At 38.2% G+C, this 22230-nt stretch overlaps 1 protein-coding gene across 1 annotated transcript in view; it reads left to right on the top strand.

The window, feature by feature from the left end:
- USP34 (ubiquitin specific peptidase 34) overlaps nucleotides 1–22230 on the top strand; it is a 196897-nt gene that overhangs the window by 133230 nt on the left and 41437 nt on the right. The window contains 18 exon segments of the mRNA XM_038751121.1: nucleotides 2263–2389; nucleotides 2481–2628; nucleotides 4620–4720; nucleotides 5579–5788; nucleotides 7020–7145; nucleotides 7560–7682; nucleotides 8064–8147; nucleotides 8661–8747; nucleotides 10949–11149; nucleotides 13764–13846; nucleotides 15099–15139; nucleotides 15285–15409; nucleotides 15687–15839; nucleotides 16871–16975; nucleotides 18104–18159; nucleotides 18257–18377; nucleotides 19702–19885; nucleotides 20324–20487. Coding sequence (XP_038607049.1) covers nucleotides 2263–2389; nucleotides 2481–2628; nucleotides 4620–4720; nucleotides 5579–5788; nucleotides 7020–7145; nucleotides 7560–7682; nucleotides 8064–8147; nucleotides 8661–8747; nucleotides 10949–11149; nucleotides 13764–13846; nucleotides 15099–15139; nucleotides 15285–15409; nucleotides 15687–15839; nucleotides 16871–16975; nucleotides 18104–18159; nucleotides 18257–18377; nucleotides 19702–19885; nucleotides 20324–20487 — 2239 coding nt within the window.

Here is a 22230-nt window from a genome sequence, read left to right as displayed (position 1 = left end):
TTTAGTAAAAGTATTTATTAACTGCCTAATGGGAGCTAAGCACTAGGCAAGAGTACACTGATGAGAATTAGACATGGTCCCTGGACTTCAAGGGGCTCTCAGTCTATGAATAAAGGGGGAGACAGGATTGGTGATGTGCACATAAGAAGAGATGAAATACCAGAAACGAGAAACAGTGTAAAAGACAAGGAGCTTCTTGTGTGTAGGGATTGCACATACTAACTCTGTTGTATTGTAACAACAATTAAGCCCAAGGGATTAATACAGTGCCATGTACAAGGAGCTCCTAAATACCATTAATGGATAAAATACAAATGCCCACATGGCAGTTGGGACTGTGATGGACACTGTTGAAAGCAAGTTGATTTGACAGTGCCCCTGCCCTCTAGAAGATTGCAGTCTAAATCAGCAGGAGCAGCCAGCATGACCTAGTGGAAGGAGGCACAGTCTTGGTAGTCAGAGGACCTGGTTCTAATTCACCAGCTCCGCTCGTTTTGCCTTTCGTGTGACCTTAAGCAAGTCACTTGGCTTCCTTGTGCCTAAGTTCCCTCATCTGTTAAATGGGGAATCAGTAACTGTTCTCCTTCCCGCTTAGTCTATGAGCCCCTTGTGGGACTGTGACCTACCTGATTTACATGTATCTGCTTCTGTGGTTAGAACAGTGCTTGACACATAGTAAATGCTTAACAGATGCCATACTACTACTATTACTAATAATAATAATGAGGAATTACTACTACTACTACTACAAATAATAATAAGAGGAATTATTTGTGTCTTAAACTGGCTCAGATTTTGAACATCACTTTTTACTTTTATTTCTTTTCACTGGTATAGTGCTCAAGATTTTTCGCAAACTCTGTTTTGTAGGACTTTTGTAGATTTAATTACAGATCAGATATGCTTGAAATGGTTGGTACTGTAGTTAATGTATCTGCCTCGTACATACATTTTGCAGAACCATATTCAATTTTAGTCGACAGAGTGGCTGAAGTGACTGTGGTGAAGGGGGAAATCCTCTTCTCATCATGTCAACAGGATTTCCAATCACAAAATATGATAAAACTGTCATAATTGAAACAGGATACTAGCTCGTTTCATATTTTAAATTTTGATGGGAGTCATGTGGGTGCTTCAACGTTTAAAATTTCCATTCACCATGGAAACATGGCCAAAAAATTCAGTGTTAATTAATAGCAGTATAATTAATTGACATACACTCTATGCAGCACAAAAATAAAGCAGATTAATATTTACATGTATGTTGAATATGGATATTTTAAATTAAGAAATGCATTTTAAGGTAAAAGTTTACCTGAATATGGATAAATTAAAAATACTGTACAACATACAGTTTTAGCAAAATACAGTCTTTTAGCTAAGTACTGATTTTTCGTCTTTAAAAATACAATAATTGATCCCGATTAGCAGATTTTTAAATTTTCTGTATTTCATATCATACATTGCTAGCTTCATAAGAAATAACACCAATATTACAACCTTGATACTGAATATGCTGAATGTCACAACTTTTAAAGAATTCAGTTATAATTTCAAATATTAAGTATATTTAGGAAGCAAGGTGGTTTCCTAACATATAAGTGGGAAATGAGTGAAATGTTATTCATGTAAATTTAAAGAACAAAAACCGAAATAACTCTCCAGTTTAGGCTTGTGCCATTTATTGACCAATGTATAGTGGATCTTGGTTATATAATGTTCAGGAGACTTAAGAAATTGTTGTAGAGCTAAATGTCAGGGAGAGTCTGGTGGGGAGATATTCCATAGCTTGCTTCATTACATGGGTGTTCTCTTCTCTAGGACCTAGTTAGTGCATAATCATCATCATCATCATCATCAATCGTATTTATTGAGCACTTACTATGTGCAGAGCACTGTACTAAGCGCTTGGGAAGTACAAATTGGCAACATACAGAGACAGTCCCTACCCAACAGTGGGCTCACAGTCTAAAAGGGGAAGACAGAGAACAAAACCAAACATACTAACAAAATAAAATAAATAGAATAGATATGTACAAATAAAATAAATAAATAAATAAATAGAGTAATAAATATGTACAAACATATATACAGGTGCTGTGGGGAAGGGAAGGAGGTAAGATGGGGGGGATGGAGAGGGGGACGAGGGGGAGAGGAAGGAAGGGGCTCAGTCTGGGAAGGCCTCCTGGAGGCATAATGCTCTAGTGAGGCTAGAATAGGATAAGCTGAGTTCCATATGTTTTATTTTTTTTTCTGTTGGAGGTTTGCATATCATCTGCGACAGTGGCAAATTGAAGGCACGGGTATCAGCAGTCACTTGAAAGCTCTTAGTGACAAACAGTCTTTGCCACTGAGAATCGTATGTCAACCAGCTGGACTTCCCGACAAGGTAATTCATCTACGTTTAGCTTTGAAAGTAGACTTTTTTTCAGACCTTTGCATGACTTTTTCGTGCATTTTAAAATTGCTTCTTCTTTCAGATGACTATCGAAATGTATCCTAGTGACCAGGTTGCTGATTTAAGGGCCGAAGTAACCCACTGGTATGAAAACCTACAGAAGGAACAAATAAACCAACAAGCTCAGCTTCAGGAGTTTGGGCAAAGCAGTCGAAAAGGAGATTTTCCTGGTGAGTCAGGATGGTTTCCTTGTGCACATCAACAATGGTTCCTTTCTAATTCCTAATCAATCAGGAGTATTGATTGAGCACCTCTGCAGGGAAGAGCATTATTTTAAGTATTTAGGAGAGCATAACAGAATTAGTAAACTGCCTTAAAGGAACTGGAAATCTTCCTAGTATATAATTATTTTGTACAATGTAAGCCTGATAGCATCTCTAGCTTCTTTCCACTTTTGAAACTTAATTTCTGATTAGAGGTGTGATCCATTTTTTCCCAGGGTTTAATTTTTAAGATCTTGTTGCATTCCACATTTATGGGTAGCTTCCTACACTGTAGGCACCTTAGGCCTCCAAAGGGACTTTGAAAAAAAATTTGAGCTAATTTCTGACTGTTTACAGATTCACATACCACAGATTTTGCTCTTATGGTGGATTTATAGGTCATTGCCATTTAAATATTCCTTTGGGCCTGGGTCTTAACTTAATCTTTTCAAGATTTATTTCCGGTGGAATTTGCCCATAATTCTAAATCATTCTTAAAAAGAGCCAGGTTCAGTTCCTTCTTTGTGGAAAAATATATTTGTGACAGTCTTAGCTTCACTGCCTTTACTTCTCCCTCGATGGAATCAAATGTAAAGATATCCAGGAATTCTGGTGCTAATAGAGTAGGGAGAGACAGGAAGCAGGGAGATCAGCAAAGAGGCTGATGCAGTAATCAAGGAGGGATAGGAGAGGTGCTTGGATTAATATAACGTAGTAGTAGTTTGGATGGAGAAGAAAGGGTGAATTTTAGTGATGTTGTGAAGACTGCCCTGGAAGGATTTGATGACAGATTGCGTATGTGGGTTGAATGAGAACGATAAGTTGCGGATAATGCCAAGGTTATTGGGTTGTGAGACAGGGAGGATGGTGGTTTACGTACAGGAACGTGTCTACTAACTCTTTTTTTCTACTCTTCCCATCGTTTAATACAGTGCTCAGCACACCTAAGTGCTCAATAAATACCATTGAAGACTCTCCCAAATATTAGTACAGTACTCTGTACACACTCAGTAAATACAATCGATGATGGTGATGACGATGAATGGGAAAGATATGGGGAGGACAGGGTTTGTGTAGGAATATGAGGAGTGCTGTTTTGATTACATTAAGTTTGAGGAATCAATTGTATTTATTGAGTGCTTACTGTATGAAGAGCGCTCTACTAAGTGCTTGGGTGAATACAGTATAACAGAGTTGGTAGACATGTTCCATGCCCACAATCTAGAGGGGGAGACAGACATTAATATAAATAAATAAGTTACAGATATGTACATAAGTGCTGTAGGGCTGAGGGAGGAGTGAATAAAGGGAGCAAATTCAAGTGCAAAGGCGATGAAGAAAGGAATGGGAGAAGAGGAGATGAGGAAAATGAGGAAAAGAGAAGTCAGCAGGACATCCAAGTAGAAACATCCCAAAAGGCAAGAGGAACATGAGACTGCAGAAAAGGAGAAAGATCAGGGTTGGAGGTTTGGGAATCATCCACAGAGTTGAAATCATGGGCGTGAATGAGTTCTCCAAAAAAGTGGGTTTAGATGGAGATCAGGAGGGAATCTAGAATTGAGCCTTGAATAATTCGTACAGTTAGGTGGTGGGAGGCCGAGGAGGAGCCCACAAAAAGACTGAAAATGAGCGGCCAGAGAGATAGGAGGAGTGCCAAGGGAGGGACAATTTTCGCTGAATCCAAGGTTGGGTAGTGTTTCCAGCAGAAGGGGGTGGTTGACAGTGTCGAAGGCAGCTGAGGGTTTGAGGAGTACTATGATGGAGTAGAGGCTGTTGGATCTGGATTTCTAATACTAGCTCCAACTTCGATATTCACCTTTTATAATGATCCCTGTTTCGAGCTTTCACTACTGTAATTTGTTTTCTCATTCTAAGAATTCCATTCTGTGAAGTGAAGGATGTTAAATTATCAAAACATAGAATTTTCTTGCAGAAGTTCACTTGTCTCTTACTTTCAGGAGGTCTCATGGGACCTGTTAGAATGATCTCGTCTGGTCATGAACTAACAACAGATTATGATGAAAAAACACTTCATGAACTAGGCTTTAAGGACATGCAGGTATTCATTAGAGAATAAATACAATTTGATGTGCATTTTTACCAGGTTTTGATTATATTAAGAACTTAGTGGTGTATATTTTGTATGAAAATAAGGGCTTATTTCTGATGTTTCTTTTTAATCTTTCTTTGGAGAGTGTTCTATCTCAAAATAATCCTTGGGGGCCTTTTGAACTTACATATTTGAGTGCTTTGTACCGGCCAAGCAGCACCTAAAATTTTAAATGATTCAATTCTGCTTGTTTATCGATGATGATGGTATTTGTTAAACGTTTACTATTTGCCAACCACTGTTCTAAGCACTGGGATCGATACAAGATAATCAGGTTGTCCCGTGTGGGGCTCAAATCCCCATTTTGCAGGTGAGGTAACTGAGGCACAGAGAAGTTAAATGACTTGACCAAAGTCACACAGCTGGCAAGTGGCAGAGTCGGGATTAGAACCCACAACCTCTGTCTTCCAGGCCCATGCTCTTTCCCTTTAGCCACGCTGCTCCTGTTTATTGTCATTTAAAGTTGATTGTAATATATTCAGGCCCTATACCACTATAAATCATTTTTATCATAACTAAAATGCATCCAAAAATGGTACAATTAACCCCTAAATTGCCTTTTTATTGGTCTAAACAAATTATTTTTGTATCAGGATAGTAGTTCTTGCAGTTTCTTATTTATTTGTTACATAGGAACAAACAGAATCCTGGCCCATTGGATATGGCTTTTAAATTCCAGTTCATTTATTTATGTCATCCCTTATTCAGAATGTCCACTAGTAGCATCTAATAGAGCACAAATTAAGAACATTTCCAAAATAGGATCATGATTTGTCTTTTTTCCCCCCCGCTCCGCACTTTCTCTAGATGGTGTTTGTATCCCTGGGTGCACCTAGGAGGGAACGGAAAGGAGAAGGTGTTCAGCTGCCAGCATCTTGCCTCCCTCCCCCACAGAAGGACAACATTCCAATGCTTTTACTTCTACAAGAACCCCACCTTACTACCCTGTTCGATTTATTAGAGATGCTTGCGTCTTTTAAACCTCCATCCGGAGAAGTAGCGATGGAAGACAGTGAGGTGACTATTGAACCTAATTTTGCAAAGCATTGTTTGTACTTGACTAATTCCAAATTGTCAGGATATGGTAAGAAGACTTTCCAATAGCCTTTTGTAGATTTTTTTGGGATGTAAAATCTTTCGATTCTAGTAACATTAATAACCAGGGAATCAGGTACTTATTTTGCGAGCATCCTTTGTTGTTATTCAGTTCATTTCCCTGAAAATGGAAATGTTTTACCGTGCCCATTAACCAACGTGGTTAAAGCATTAAAATTCACAAGAAAAAGGCACTAGATTTAATGTAGTGATGACTTCCTATCATCTTGTTTGCGAATCTCTACCTTTGACAGTGGTTAATACTCTTTCGCAAATGCTGGTAAGGTCTGCTAACCCCTCAGTTCTGCCCAAGGAACCTGTTAGCACTACTTCTTTTCAAGGACCTGCAGTTTGTCGACCGTTCTTTTCCATTCCGGTACAGTGCTGGGCCACCTCTGCCCGTACTTGAAAGAGAGGGTGGTAAACCAACTTTCCTTCTTCCCTACCCCCATCCCCCTTTCAGTGCATCCACCGGACTGTGATTTTCCTTTCACCTGCCCAGGATGTAAGATCAGAATAGTGTGAAAGCACAAGGCTCATATGGAAAGTTGAACAGGCCACCCCCCCTGCTCGAGATAAAGCTACCCCACTTTTAAAAATGGAGGTGTTTCTTTAAAATTGCCTCCAATTTATACAGTTTGATTTAATCAATATTAAGACACATTTACTTTGCTGAGCACAGCACATCCACCTCTTCTGACTTTGGTTTTAGCTTAAATTCCAAAGCCAAGAGACCAGAAGAAGCAGGCCTCCCTTTGAGACCCTTTAATAGTGGATATTTTACGTCTCTGTGGGTCAGAGTAGGAGGTGGAGATGGCAAAAAATAAAACCCAGGGCTATGTGTGTGTATATATATTGTCTCCTGAACTCCAAAAATGTCTTTCAAAATAGAATTCTTTATATCGAGATCAGAGTCACTAAGCTTAGAAGAACATTTTGAGAATTTTGTAGTAATGTATTCAAAACTTAGGTAAAATATTTCATACTCTTCAGATTTATCCAAGTTCATCGTGCCCAGTGTTTTGTTCTTCGGTTCCCTGAATCCTTCAAATATATAATTTGGTAATTAATGCTTTTAGGGATAAACATGTAACTTAAGTCTCATAGATTTATTTATAGAATTAACAGCCAATTACTATCTTCCTGTGTTTAGAGTGCAAGATGTGAAGAACTTCATCTTCATGCAGAGAATCTGTCCAGGCGTGTATGGGAGTTATTGATGCTTCTTCCTACGTGCCCTAACATGTTACAGGCATTCCAAAGTATTTCAGAAGACCAGGTGAGACAAAAGTCTCCAGGTAACTCTCCTGGTAAGGCTTTAGTTGTTCAACTGTGGGATTCCCTTGTCAGAACGTGCCTAACTCAGATATACTGTAGTGCTCCTATGAAGCATGAAAATATTCATCTCAAAATAAAAATGCAAGGTAGTTGCAATCAAATGTTCTGGTATTTAAGCAGTTTACTCACTCTTCCTCTCCTCCCCACCCCAACCAAGTCCTAGAAAAAGGGATTAGAACCTGAGAGCAAGGGCTAGGGAAAGGAGAAGCAAATTCTGTAGTGTGATTTTCTTTTTTGTAGCAGGTTTACTTCTTTGGTCTCCCTTCCCCAGGAATCTCTAGACTCAGTTTTTCCCTTTCTCTGTGACTTCTCCTTTTTCTGTGTCTTCCATCTCTCTTGTCTTTTTTTTTTTAAGGGTAATGATGGACTTAATTGGAAAGAACTTCTTAGAATAAAGAGTGCCCATAAACTTTTGTATGCCCTTGAAATCATTGAAGCGCTGGGCAAGCCTAACAGAAGAATAAGACGAGAGTCTACGGTAATTTCTGTGTGTGTGGGTGTGTGTGTGTGTTTAATAATAATAATTATGGTAATTGTTAAGTGCTTATTATGTGCCAAGCACTGTTCTAAGCACTGGGATAAATGCAAATTAATCAGGTTGGACACAGTCCCTCTCCCACATGGGACTGACATTCTTAATCCCCATTTTACAGATGAGGTAACTGAGACCCAGAGAAGTAAAATGACTTGCCCAAGGTCACACGGCAGACATGTGGCAGAGCCGGGGTTAAAACCCAGGTCCTTCTGGCTTCCAAGCCCCTGCTGTAGCCACCAAGCCACACTGCTTCTTTACTGTTTCCAATAAGATATTGCCTAATGTATTGAAAGAATTTCTTCTTCTTTTACTTCCCTTCCTTAGGGAAGTTATAGTGACCTTTATCCAGACTCTGATGACTCAAGTGAAGATCAAATAGAAAATAGTAAAAATACCTGGAGCTGCAAGGTTTGATTATTTTGTGTTTCGTGTATATATTATGCTAGTGAAAAATAATTATTCAATGATTTCAGAGTTAATTACTATGTAAACCTACACTTTGTTAAAATATGTTCTTAAACTGTTTAAAAATGATATAAGCTTGGACTCTTTTAATGAGAGTCGAGAAGTAACTTAAAATTATTATGAACAATTATTGTTTAATCCTTTGGAGTTCTGGATTGTAAACTCCTGTGATCAGGACTAAAGATTTATTTCTGTATTGAAACCAGGTCAAGAATTCTTAACTCCTGGAGCTTAATGGTTAATGTATTTTAAGGATTTATTTTTAAGCTTTTGAAAGAGCACTAAAAACCCGAGTTTTTATCATTTTGTGCAACATTTTTTTGCAGCTGTAAATAAATTCAGTATTTGCATAAATTAGGACTGTTTAATTTATCACATATATTTGGGAAGACAAGCAGTTTTAATCACATTCTGTAGCTGCTTTTTCTTATTGTTGCTGTCATAATTTACTTACAGTTTGTTGCTGCTGGAGGGCTTCAACAGTTGTTAGAAATTTTTAATTCTGGAATTCTAGAGCCTAAAGAGCAGGAATCATGGACTGTGGTAGGTGACAATTCACTGCTTTCAAACAGTTAAAAGTTAGCCATTTCATTGCCAGCAGTTTGTGTGACTCATGCTAGGTACTGTGCTACGAGCAATGAGACTGAAAGGTTCGAGTTTCAAGTTCTGTACAAAGTTCTCTACAGGACATGTCCATCAGTGATTTAGCAGAAAACACTGTTTATAATTATAGAAATAGTACTTCTCAGCTAGTTTATTTACAAGTGTATATTTCGTTCAGCAAATAAAATTATGTTATAATGGAAGTACTAAGTCTTGCAGAAAATAAATATTTCTGTTAATCGTTTCTGACCACATTTTTATTTTACAAACATAAACGTTCAATTCCTTGTACTGTTTTTTGGTATGTATTTTCTCCCGGCAGTCACAAGGAAAATGATAGTGCTTGTTTGTGAAGTATTAAAACCAAAATACAAACCCTTAGGAAATAATACATTTAAAAGTTCTCAGATGTGATGGGGAAGTATACCTCACCCTTCTCTCCACCTCTTCCCCTCATCCCTGCAAAAAAGGCCACCCCGAAAGGGGAAAATTTCTCTTCAAATGTAAATCTTGTGATATTAGAATTATTATTATCCCCTATATTGCCTGGAGTTGGGATTTCTCAGTGCATTACCTATTATAGACATTAAGACAAGCCACTATTGCTGTGGCCAAGGGGTTAATGAGAAAATTCAGTAACCTTTTATTTGCGCTCAGGTATAATTATCTTTGTGTTGCTGTGTATTTCTCAAACTGGCTATTATTTTAAATTTAGATTTGGTATATAAATTTTGTTTTCAAGACCCTATTTCCTTTATAAATATATAGAATAACACTTTTGCTATAATCAATAAATGTTGTTTCCATATATGAAATTTAAAATAATAGTTTATAAAGGTTTTATGTTGGTAATTCTTGAATGATAAGCTATCAATTTCTTAGTGAATTACTCTTTGGCAGCCAGCTAAACCCTTTAACTCTTTCAAAAATGCTATTTACCATTTGGAAACTGGAATAGTAATTGTTAGCAGAATGTAGTTTAGAAAAAGGAAGAGCTATATCTTAAATAGGTCAAGTCTGCACTTAAACATTATCTAGCAGATCCAGTTGTTTCCTAACTGCTCCTTTGCGTAATTCATTTACCTCCAGAGAAATTGGTAATGAGTATGGGCTCATTACAAACCTGTGGAGGATTAGGTTTCTAGAGGATGCTTTTTTCACAGTCTTTTCTATTTAATAATTGGGGACAAAATGTTGGCCAACTGCATTATCCATATGACCAGCTTGAAAGTACTCCTGGAATATTTGTTTTTCAGGGAAAAGACAAATAGCGTATAAACAGAAGATTGACATTCATTCTACTAATCGCTTCACTTACTGATATGAGGCATCCTTTCCACAAAGTGGCATCCTAAGGCCTCAGCAGTCATGAAAAGTTTTTTTGTTTATGTATTTAGTTTTTAGAAGGTATCAGTAGAAATGACATTTGTCCCACTTTCCTGTTGTGTCCTTGGCTGTCGTGTTTGAAAAGTTTCATTATCAAGAATAGTAGCCTGGGTATTATACTTCCAGCCAGAGACTGGAGAAATAAAACATCAGGGAAAAGAGAGGAAAGCAAGGAAAGTGAGAGGCTGTTCTGTGAATATGTGATTTTTGACATTTTTATCCCCCAATTGTAGAAAGTGGTATATCCAGAAACTGTCACGTATTAACCTACTTTTAATAATTGGCAAGTTAATTGTTTTACTGAAAAAATGATTTTCTTTGTTGAATATGTATGACATGAAGAGAGGATTTCCGTGAGCGTGTTTTTTAGAAAGCCAATGAATTGCTGAGAAACCAGAGTAGGAAGCCAAGCTTTTTTCTTCTGATTTTACACAAAAGAACCATAAGACATGTGATCATTTAAAATTCCTGTCTGAATAAAAATACCCCAGTAAGCATTTTGGTGTTTTGTTGTAGTCATTACTAATGGTAGGTTGTGAGTATCACTCTTTTCTGTCACTCTTTGCTGTAAAACAACTTCTTTTATACGTCACCTGAATAAAAAAAAAATTGCCATCTTCCCAGTGCATTCAGACTTGGCAGGTGTTGATTAAAGGATTAGTTTGCAACTGTCAAAATCTGATTTGATTGTTTTATATGGGTGATGAGATTCTGAATGTTTTCCTTTTCTCATTATTTTTCCTTCCAATCCATAGTGGCAGTTGGACTGTCTGGCCTGTTTGCTGAAGTTAATATGCCAGTTTGCAGTAGACCCATCAGATCTGGATTTAGCATATCACGATATCTTTGCTTGGGCTGGTATAGCAGAGAGTCACAGGAAAAGAACCTGGCCTGGCAAATCGAGAAAGACTGCTGGAGATCATGCTAAAGGCCTTCACATTCCCCGTTTAACAGAGGTAAAAGTTCACAAGTAAATGTTTAGTTTTGTTTGGGTTTCGTGATAATACGAAGTATCAAAAGTTCTAGATCTTCATTTCATCATATTAAATAAAGATTCCAGATTAGAAATAGCATCTGCCAGACCCCAGAGATCATTTATGCTCTGGAGGTTAAGTTAATCAGATCAGTCCAAGTTCCCTGTCTCACACGAGGCTAAAATCAAATGGATAGGAAGAGCATGTATTTATTGAGTGCTTATTGTGTGCAGAGCACTGTCCTAAGCACTTGGGAGAATACAACAGAGTTAGTAGACATGATCCCTTTACAGCTAGCTTGTAGTCTACAGGGAGAGACAGACATTAAGGTGGATTGGGGAAATAGTAGAGTATAAGTCTATATAAGAATTGTGGGGCTGGGCTGAGCGTCATTATGTTTAAAGGAGTACACAGCTAAGTTCCCATATTCACAGCCGTTTCTTCCAACACATGCTGTATCCAAACTGGCCTGTGTTGTCGGAACAATCTTTCCCCAATGCCCTAACAACATTCTAGGCAAATGTGTAGTGAAAGCTTGTATACTGCAGAACTGAGTGTATGTACTTTCTGTAAATACTCCTACTAAACGTTGTTAGCATTTAGGTACTAAATGATCATTTAATGCATTATTTCCTTGTACTTTACACTTGCACTGAGTAGTTACTTTTTATAACATTTTCTAGGTACAGTTGAACCCAACTCTATTATATTGTACTGCCCCAAGCTCTTAGTACAGGGCTTTGTGCACAGTAAGCATTAAATAAATAACTTTGATGGCAGCCTTGAAGTTCATATAAGACTCAGACAGTAGCTAATTTGCAGGTGGCTCATGCCTTCATTTTCAAATATTCCCTTTCCTTTGGATACTTTCTTGAATATTAGGACCTCCATCGTAGGGGTTAAATGCAGGACCGTTGTAATCAGTGGACAAGTGGAAAGTTATATGGTGCCTACAGGTCAGAGCCACTGGGCAAAGCTCCCAGCTGGTTATTGGCCCCATTGATGTTAGTTCGTAAGACCTCCTCACCCCTCTTCTCCTCCTCACTATTCTCATTTATTACTATTCAGTTATTGTTGTTTGCCCATGTTTAACAGAGTGAAAGCCCTATTAAGAGCACTGGGGGAGGATTTTTACTTTCCAGGAACAGATGGAGGATAAAAAATGAGCTTTGGTTCTGGGCCCCCAACTTCCACTGCCCAGGCCCTTTAGTGACCTGGGTGGATTGGAAAAAAAAAAGAGTAAATTCAATCCTACTTAGCTTTCCTAAACCATCTCCCATTTTTCAAAATCCCCCAATGGCATCACCTTCTTGAGGTGTTCTCTGAGTAATTTACCAATTTCCTGATTTACGTCATAACTTCAGTCACCTTCGCAGTCATGTGTATACCAGTTCAGTTTTTAGTTATGGTATTTATTGAGTACTTATTGGGTGCTGAGCACTTTGCCAAGTGCTGAGGTGAATCCAAAACAAATAATTCACACACAGTCCCTATCCCACAAGGGCATTCCCAATATAGATGGGACCCTTTTTAGAAGAGAGAAATAAACTATAGATGCCAAATTAGAAATTTATGTATTCTATTCCATCACTCATCCATCAGTTGTATTTGTTGACACTTAACTGTGTGCAGAGTATTGTACTAAGCGATTGGGAGAGTGCAGTATAACAGAGTTGGGAGACATATTTCCTGCCCACTCTTTACATTGATGTATTTTGTATTTGGCAATTTGTATTTGTATTTGCTGGTAGTAAGGTCCTGGAAAGTCGAATCATTTTTTATTTCTTCTATATGCTCCCCAAACACATAGAACAGTGCTCTAAATACAGTTTGTGCTCATTTAATGGTGATGTTGTCAATTATTATAATGACTTTTAATGTGAGTTTAATGTGATAGGAAAAGAAATATCAAGTGAGGTCTTTTGAATTATATGTATGCTTCCTTTATTTGGCATATGCTTGATCCTATGAAAAGAACAAAAGAAATTAAAATCTTATTGCAGTAACATAGAACCTCACTAGTTAATTTCTGGAATTGGGTTGCTCATGACAAGTATTTGCACATTACTGCAAGATCAGATGATAGACCCAGTACTTTGATTTGTTCTTGATAACAGTGTGAACTACCTCTTCCAAGTGTCCAGTAGGTCTGCCTGGAAGTCATGATTTAGCAGTAGCATAGTGCTCAACCATCTGAGGAAAAATGATCAACCTATATTGGAGAGTACTCTGTAAACAACAATAAGTATCCCTCTTCCATCATGGTACCTTGGTAGAGCTCTCCTAATCCCAACCTCACCAGAGCGGTGTATTATTCCATTTTAACATTTTGGAATAGCACACCAACAAAATTCTTGTTTAGCACATCATTAACTTTGCTTGTTTTTAAGACCTTAGCTTCCTTAAGGGCAAAAATATCAGTTGATGAAAAATCAATTTTCATTCCATTCTTTGGGTAAAGCGGAGAGAGTAGAATCCAGGCAATTTTGAGCTTAGGGTGTTAGAATGAAAGGATAAAGTTTTCCAGGAAAAATGCATTTTATGTATGTGGACTTCAAAAACACCTTAATACTCTTTTATCTTCAATGTTTTCTAGGTATTTCTTGTTCTTGTCCAAGGAACCAGCTTGATTCATCGGCTTATGTCCGTGGCTTACACGTATGACAACTTGGCACCTCGGTATAAACTTGTATTTCTACATATCTGTGGGCTCAATTTCAAGAGAAAGTTTAATTTTTGTTATTTTGCAGTCTATCTTCCAATAATTAAATAACCTTAAAAAAATCTATTGAGGAAACTCTATGGAAACTGCAGGTTAATATAGGGTTGTTATGACTCCCATTCACTACCTCTGTTTCCTTAGATGCAGCTTGAACTCACCAAGCTGCATCTAAGGAAACAGAGGTAGTTGCCACTGGACAGGAGAGTTCAGTCTAACTGGTCACAATATTTCACTTCTATTCTGAGTCTTTGGAAGTGAATAGAGTGGTTGCAATATGGTTTCACCCCCATTCCACCCTACTTAATGGTCCCCTCCTTCTCTTACCTGCTGTCATATGGGTTACATGACAGTTCAGAACATACTTGCAGGCAAATAGCAGGGTCAGCATGTGGGTAATTTTTCTACATATGTGGTTGGCCACCTTACAAATAACCCTGAATGAGGAGATAGTCACTGAAGATGTAAAGGTCTTGCATTGTGTGTGCAAGGGACAGCCATGGTGAACAAAGTTTCAGGGCATTTAGTAATTCCCTGGTTTTAATTGATAGGTTAGTTTTAGTTATTTCTAGTTAAGTACTATTTTTCAGTGAATTCTGCCTTGAGGTAAATCGTATCTCTTGGAATTGTGAGAGAAGACTAAAACTAGAACAGTGCTCTGCACATAGTAAGCGCTTAATAAATGCCATAATCATAGTAGTAATAGTAAAACTTGCCCTGGCTTCTGAAGTTTGCTCCGTTGGTGGGGTGGAATTGTTCCTGAGAATGATCAGTTCAGTGAATAACTGAGATTGTGTTAGTATATGCGATTAATGAAAAATAAAAAGTGTAAATAGATGTCTTTAAACCAAGAGTTTATGTAACATCCTCTGTAACTGTAAACCATAAGTGGAAAAGAAACCCCCAGATTCTGAGATTTTGTTATTTTGAGAAAGAATTCAGGAAAATCTGAAAGAAAACCTTTTTGAATCACGTCATTTTTACTTGGCCTGTACTTGACAACATTTGCCATTTTATCATTTTTATTTTATTTGCAGATGAGTTTGGTTTTAGGCAGGGCAGAAAACAAAGAAATGTGTACCTTACTAGTGAATGATCTTTTAATTACGACAATGCAGACATTTTTGTGTTTGGAAAGGATTTTTTTTGAAAGTAACTTTTGTTGCTGTATTCGTCTCATCACTTAAATACTTCATTTTTCTTCCTGTACAGAGTTTTGAAAGCTCAGTCTGACCATAGGTCAAGGCATGAAGGTGAGTTTCATACATGGTTATTTTGTCAATAACCAATAAAAAAGTAAAAGAAAATAGAAATAATTTAACACACTAACGTATAAATGAAAGATAATTTATCTCTTTTCCTTAAAGTGATTTTTGTGTTTATCTTTCTTTACTTTAGTCACCCATTATTCAATGTGGCTCTTGGTGAGTTGGGCTCACTGCTGCTCTTTGGTGAAATCTAGTCTGGCTGACAGTGATCATTTGCAAGACTGGCTAAAAAAACTGACTCTTCTTATTCCAGAGGTAAGACAAATGTGAATGCAATTTTGGCTGCTCTCTTCCTCTTATAGCTTAGATAAATGCGAGCTAATTAAAGCAGCCACCCAAATTACTATAATCGAATTGAATTCATGCTTAATTATGGGACAAAATAGGATGTGAAAGGAGGGGAACCTAGAAAGAACATTAACTTCAGCAACACAAATCCTTTTCTTATTAACGGACTTTGATATGTAACATTTTAGGTGGTTTCTGCTTTTATGCTAGATCGGCTTTCTTTGAAACTTGCTTTTCATTTTAGACTGCTGTCCGTCATGAATCCTGTAATGGGCTATACAAGTTATCTCTGTCTGGGCTTGATGGAGGGGACTCAATAAATCGATCGTTTCTGTTACTGGCTGCCTCAACGTTACTAAAATTTCTTCCGGATGCTCAGGCACTCAAGCCCATCAGGGTAAGACTTTTTCTGGACTCGCTCGTGGGTTGAGCATATTAATAGAATATAAATTAATTACTTTTCTCACCATATCCTTGTTCTCCCCATATAACATCTTCCCCATACAAAGTGAAAGAGCTAAGGACAGGCATTTATAGACGGAGAGACTTCATTTTGGGAAACTTAAGTTATATTTAGGTAGCTTGATTTTTCTCCAACTATTCCGGGATACGTTTATGCCCTAGTTATTGAATGCAGAAAAGCTTCTTCCCTTCTTCTTGTTTCATTTTTTGTTTTAGAAATCTCAATATTTTATAGAAGAGAAATTTTGGAGATGTGAAATTGCTAGCATTTTGATCCATATTTTCAGTATTAAAGGTAGTTCATTCCAGTAGAGCCTTGCAGATGTATTAAAAAATTTTAGTCCATATTTTTTAAAGAATCTGACTTTCACCCAGTAGCTACATGCATTGTGACTAAAATGTAAAAGGAATTTTATTCTTTATTTCCAAAGACCTCTAGAATAGAGACTTTTTTTATGTAAGTGTGTTTTTTTCATGTGGCTGGGATTGTTTATCCCAGGTTGGCCTGTTCAAGTATCAATGGTGTCTTCTTCAAATCCAAAGGACACCTAGGCTGACAGCTGTTCTCCTTTTTTATTGAGCAGATTTCCTCTCTGCTTAAGGAGAGAATGGGTTCGCAGGTTGGCTACGCACTGTTTGGGATTGGGTTGGTGGTCATGGATTACAGCAGTTTCGAAGGTGTCAAGATTGGCGGCTCCATTCCTTAACACACTGTTAAAAAAGCAATGTAAGAGGACATGGGCCAACTCTACTGAGCTAGATTCTGCTTCTAGCCAAGAGTAATGTGTGGGGTCGGTGGAAGTAGATTATTTGTCTCTCCGAGACTCAAGGAGAAATTCTTTCTCCCTTGAGATGGCAAATGAGAGAATAAGGATTTAGCACTAGACTTTTTTAGATTACTGGAGTTTTTTTTAGTGTTATTTTATACTTCTGGGAATAAATTCAAATTGGTGTTTCTTTTCACAGATAGAAGATTATGAAGAAGAACTAGTGTTAAGGCCTGGATGTAAGGAATATTTTTGGTTATTATGCAAATTGATTGATAACATCCATGTAAAAGATGCCAGTCAGGTAGGAACAACAGAGTGTACATAAATTTGTTGATCTTGTGATTTTCTGTTAACTATTTTTTTTCCCGAAAAAGGGTCTAGTCCCCATTATCCTGGGGTACAGAAATATCCAGGAGAGAGCGAGCTCTAATCACTGGAACCCCTCTCATTCTGTGCTTGACCTCTGCAGGTTTCCAGGATTTTGGAAACCTGCCTGAAACCTACCCAGGCTCTTAGGAGCTTGGCCTCACTTCTGGGTGGGGGTAAGGCCTCGATAAGATTTGGTCCCAGTGACCTGCTGGGTTAACTTGTAACAAGAAACACAGGCAAAATCGGAAGAAAGCCTATCATTACCTGCCAGCTTCGTAGATATATTTAATGTTTTTTTTTTCCTGGACTGATGTGGGTATCAATGAGCAAATCAAATCCACCACTCAGGAATCCATGGAAAATCACTCATTTGAAGAGTGTATACCAATACTGCATTTAGTCTTAATCTGTCAGTGGAAAAAACGAGATTTGAGAAGCAGTGTGGCCTAGTGGAAAGAATCCGGACCTGGGAATCGGAAGACCTGGGTTCTGGTTCCGGCTCTGCCGCTTGTCGGCTGTGTGTGACCTTGGGCAAGTCACTTCACTTCCCTGTGCCCCAGTTACCTCATCTGTAAAATGGGGATTAAGACTGCCCCATTTTGGACATAAACTGTGTCCAACCTAATTAGTTTGTATCTCCCCTGGAGCTTAGTACAGTGCCCCCGGCACATAGTAAGCGCTTAAAAAATTACAGTGTAGCAAATCAGTATTAATTTTTGGAGAAGCAGCGTGGCTCAGTGGAAAGAGCATGGGTTTTGTAGTCAGAGGTCATGGGTTCAAACCCTGGCTTTGCCAAATGTCAGCTGTGTGACTTTAGGCAAGTCACTTAACTTCTCTGTGCCTCAGTTACACCATCTGTAAACTGGGGATTAAGACTGTGAGCTCCCCGTGGGACAACCTGATCACCTTGTAACCTCCCCAGCAATTAGAACAGTGCTTTGCACATAGTAAGCACTCAATAAATGCCATTATTATTATTATTATTATTGGGGCCAAAGAATCCAGCAAAGCTTACTAATAAGTAAACCTTACTCTGATTTTCTTTTTTCTTCTATTTCAGACAACACTGCTTGATTTAGACGCCCTGGCGAGACATCTGGCCGACTGTATTCGGAGGTTTGATTAATAAGATTACTTTGCAGAATCAGTTTATATAATTGAGAGAACAGGTAAAGAACACCCCTTGACTAGGCAGCCTATTTTTATTTTGTAGCAGGGAAATCCTCGATCATCAGGATGGTAACATAGAAGATGATGGACTTACAGGACTCCTTCGTCTCGCCACAAGTGTTATTAAGCACAAACCACCCTTTAAATTTTCACGTGAAGGACAGGTGATTATTCAACATTTGTTAATTAATGTCTCTGTAAAATGCATCTAAAATTAACTCAGAAATATCTATAAGGCTTCGTTGGACGTGGCAAGGGAGATCTAGAAGTGTAGTTAATGGCTGTGAGAACAGCATCTACCACAGTCATACCAGCCAGCTTCTTGAGCAGTTTTGTCAGTGTCCCCTTTGGAGCCATACTGACTCATTTTCGAGACAGGATCCCAAACATTGTGTTCTAGCCACTGTCAGTTTGCCAGCGTCCAAGTTGCTCACTGCAACACTGCTTTTTTGGGTGGCTCATTTGAGGAGGGTGGGTGCCAGCAGTTACTCTGGTAGAAAACCTGTTAAATGAGCTGAAGGGGGACCATTGTAGGCAAGAAACGTCACACAGACTTTTTAATAACATAATGAGGCCATATGGCAAGCAATGTGACAAAAGGTTGGAAGGCCATGGAGTGGATAGATCATCATCATCAATCGTATTTATTGAGCGCTTACTATGTGCAGAGCACTGTACTAAGCGCTTGGGAAGTACAAATTGGCAACATATAGAGACAGTCCCTACCCAACAGTGGGCTCACAGTCTAAAAGACTGTGGAGGGCTTGTGGAAAAACGATACAGTACTGGGAGAGTTAGACTGCTTTCTGACCTGGGACAAGTCGCTTAACTCCCTTGTGCCCCAGTTTCCTCAGGGGATAAAATGTTTGTTCTTTCTCCTTTTAAGACTCTGAGCCCCGTGTAGGACAAGGACTGTGTCCAAAATGATTATCTTTTACCTTCCCTAGCTCTTAACACAATGCTTTGACACAAAGAAAGTGCTCGGTAGTCAACCTGAGTTTTGTAATTAAAAGCGACGACTCTTCTTAAACAAAGGGAAGATTTTGGTCAGGGGAGTTTATGACAGATTTGATTTTTAGTGATTTTAATGTAAAAACAACCATCTATTCAAAATTAAGGATAATCCCTTTCCCCCACCTTTAGTTCTTCCTGCTTTTACCAGTCACAGTGCAACTAATCTAATCCCTAATACCGGATTCTTTTGGCCTCTTCACTAACCCTCACCTCCTTTCCAAGTTCAAAAGCCCCAGCACTGTTATCCAGAGGCAGTGGGATAAAAAGTGATTTGTGTGTGCTAGAAAACGTGTTGTCGGGCCTCAAGTGCACTTTGAAGTGCAGGAAGAATAATTTTCCAAATTAAAGTGAGGTATAGGCAACAAAGGGATTATTTTTAATTAAATAAAATCTCTGCTCATTATAATACTTGATGTTCTGTAACAGAATTGAAGTCTTATTTTGTTCAAATAACCCACTAAATTGATTTTACAGGAATTTCTAAGAGACATCTTCAATTTGCTGTTTTTGTTGCCAAGTCTAAAAGACCGACAACAGCCAAAATGCAAATCACATTCTTCAAGAGCAGCTGCTTATGATTTGTTGGTAGAGATGGTAAAAGGATCCGTTGAGAACTACAGGCTTCTACACAACTGGGTTATGGCCCAACATATGCAGTGTAAGAATGTGTATTCTGTTCAATTTTTATAAATACTGATGAGTGATTTGGTATTTTTTAGCCTTAGCTTAGCTCACGTTTCATTTAGAAAAAAACCTAGCTTTATTTAGTTGCTGATATATTGGTGATTTTTTTTATGGCAGAAGGAAACTGAGCTGTGAAAGAAGTTGAATATGACTTTGAAAGCACTTGCATTCTTGGATATAAAAGGTGTTAAATATAGCTTTAATTATGTGTTTTGAGGTAAATTTTCTAGAGCCTGGTGCTATTTGGTGTCAGTTTCAAAATTTGCAGTGATATAATGTGTTCTTTTATGTGTTTTCATGAGAAAACTGAATCAAGACATTATATTAGCCAGTGAAATTGCCAGGCTGTTTTACATTATTCCATTTTGAGCTGATATTGCAGTTTTTGGAGTAATTTTTTGTTTTTTAACAGCATCCCATGCCCCCTACAAATGGGACTATTGGCCTCATGATGATGTTCGAGCAGAATGTAGGTTTGTTGGCCTAACGAATCTTGGAGCCACTTGTTATTTGGCATCCACAATTCAGCAGCTGTATATGATTCCTGAAGCCAGACAAGCCATCTTTACCGCCAAGGTACAATCGTCCTTTGTTTCATTTTCATTCGATCTTTAAAATCATTAAGAGAGCTTTTAGTTTTTGTCTGGTAGGGATGTTTTATACTGGATTTGGATTATGGTGATTGTTATACAGTGGTGGTAGTTCTTTTTTTTGTGGGGGTTAGATGGAAGGGGCTTTTGTGGACAGAGATACAAAATGTGTTTGGCACTGACATGATATGAATGCCTACATTTCCAATTGCACATATTATAATCTAATGTTTACCATTTATTCGTTCATAGTGTCAGCTAACTACAACCCTATCAATATGAATTCATTTACTTATCCAAAGAAACAGCCCTTCGTGTGTTTTGCTTTTTATTAATCTGGTTTCATAATGTTACTAAAGAACATATGTTGGGTGATCATTTAAGAAATGGGCAAAGCATGCTCCAGCCCCCTCTATTTCCAAGTTTTCTCTAAGGACTTATTGGGTCATCTTAATCAAATATTAATAATTATTGCCATTCCTAATGAAGATTAAAAAGCCTTTCAATGTGCAAAGACATGGGATGTATCCCAGCTCATAAGGAAGTCACCCACAGTAGCCAGAACCATGAACAGTAACAAAACTCCTAGGCACAGTGACATGCCTGCTGAGAAGCAGCATGGCTTAGTGGAAAGAGCAAGGGCTTGGGAGTCAGATGTCATGGGTTCTAATCCCGGCTCCACCACTTGTCAGCTGTGTGACTCTGAGCAAGTCACTTAACTTTTGTGCCTTAGTTACCTCATCTATAAAAATAGGGATTAAGACTATGAGCCCCATGTGGGACAACCTGATTACCTTGTATTTACCCCAGTGCTTAGAATAGTGCTTGGCACTTAGTAAGCACTTAACAAATGCCATCATCATTATTATTATTATAAATGATGAAATAGACTGAACTTGGAACCTCTACTCATGACCAAAGATCTTCCCAAAGTCTGGCTGAAGGAGAACAAATAAATACATGCTGTCAGTTAATTTCTTACCAAGCAAGCAAATTGCGGTTGGGCTGTCCTGTAGCATCTTTGTCCTTTTGAGACTTCTGAATGAGTCTGAATGAGGAACTCTCTTTGACAATTTTATCAATTTGACCTAGAGGTAAAGAGACAAGAAAGGGCAACCAGACTTGCTGTGTCTTGGGCATCATTCACTTAATTATTGCTATATTCATAAATGAAGCTGCAGCAGTTTCAAACCTTTTGTCTGTGAGGTTCTTGGAAGCCCTAAAGTTGAGGTGAAGGTTGTTTATTTATATATATACATATATGTATGTGTGTGTGTGTGTATTGAAAAATGTCAACCTTATAGGCATTGGTTTCAAAGGACAAACATCAATCTGCTTCCTCAGAATTATAGTGATCTTTTTGAGAAGTCACAGGTAGACTGATCGGTGTCTAAGAAATGGGTCCAATCCTAGAAGAAAATGAACCTCTGACAGATTGCATGATTTTTATCTGTCTTCACTGGGTGGGATGTGCCAAATCTAGTTGGTTCTACCTTCTCAACATCGCTAGAATATTTTCCTTTCTGTCTATCTAAACTGCCACCATGCTAGTCTAAGCACTTGTCATATCCTACCTCAACCACTGCATCTGCCTCTTTGGTGATTTCGCTGCTTTCAGCCCCTTCCCTTTCCAGTCCATACTTCACTGCTGTCTGGGTCATTTTTCTAAAACAAAATTGTCCTGCCCATGTCTTTCTTCACCATTGCTCAAAACCTTGTAGTGGTTGCG

This window comes from Tachyglossus aculeatus, chromosome 9, assembly GCF_015852505.1.
Source record: "Tachyglossus aculeatus isolate mTacAcu1 chromosome 9, mTacAcu1.pri, whole genome shotgun sequence".
In the NCBI taxonomy this organism is placed as follows: domain Eukaryota; kingdom Metazoa; phylum Chordata; class Mammalia; order Monotremata; family Tachyglossidae; genus Tachyglossus; species Tachyglossus aculeatus.
The sequence above is the reverse complement of the archived record's forward strand: the minus strand, read 5'-3'. Positions and strand labels throughout refer to the sequence as shown.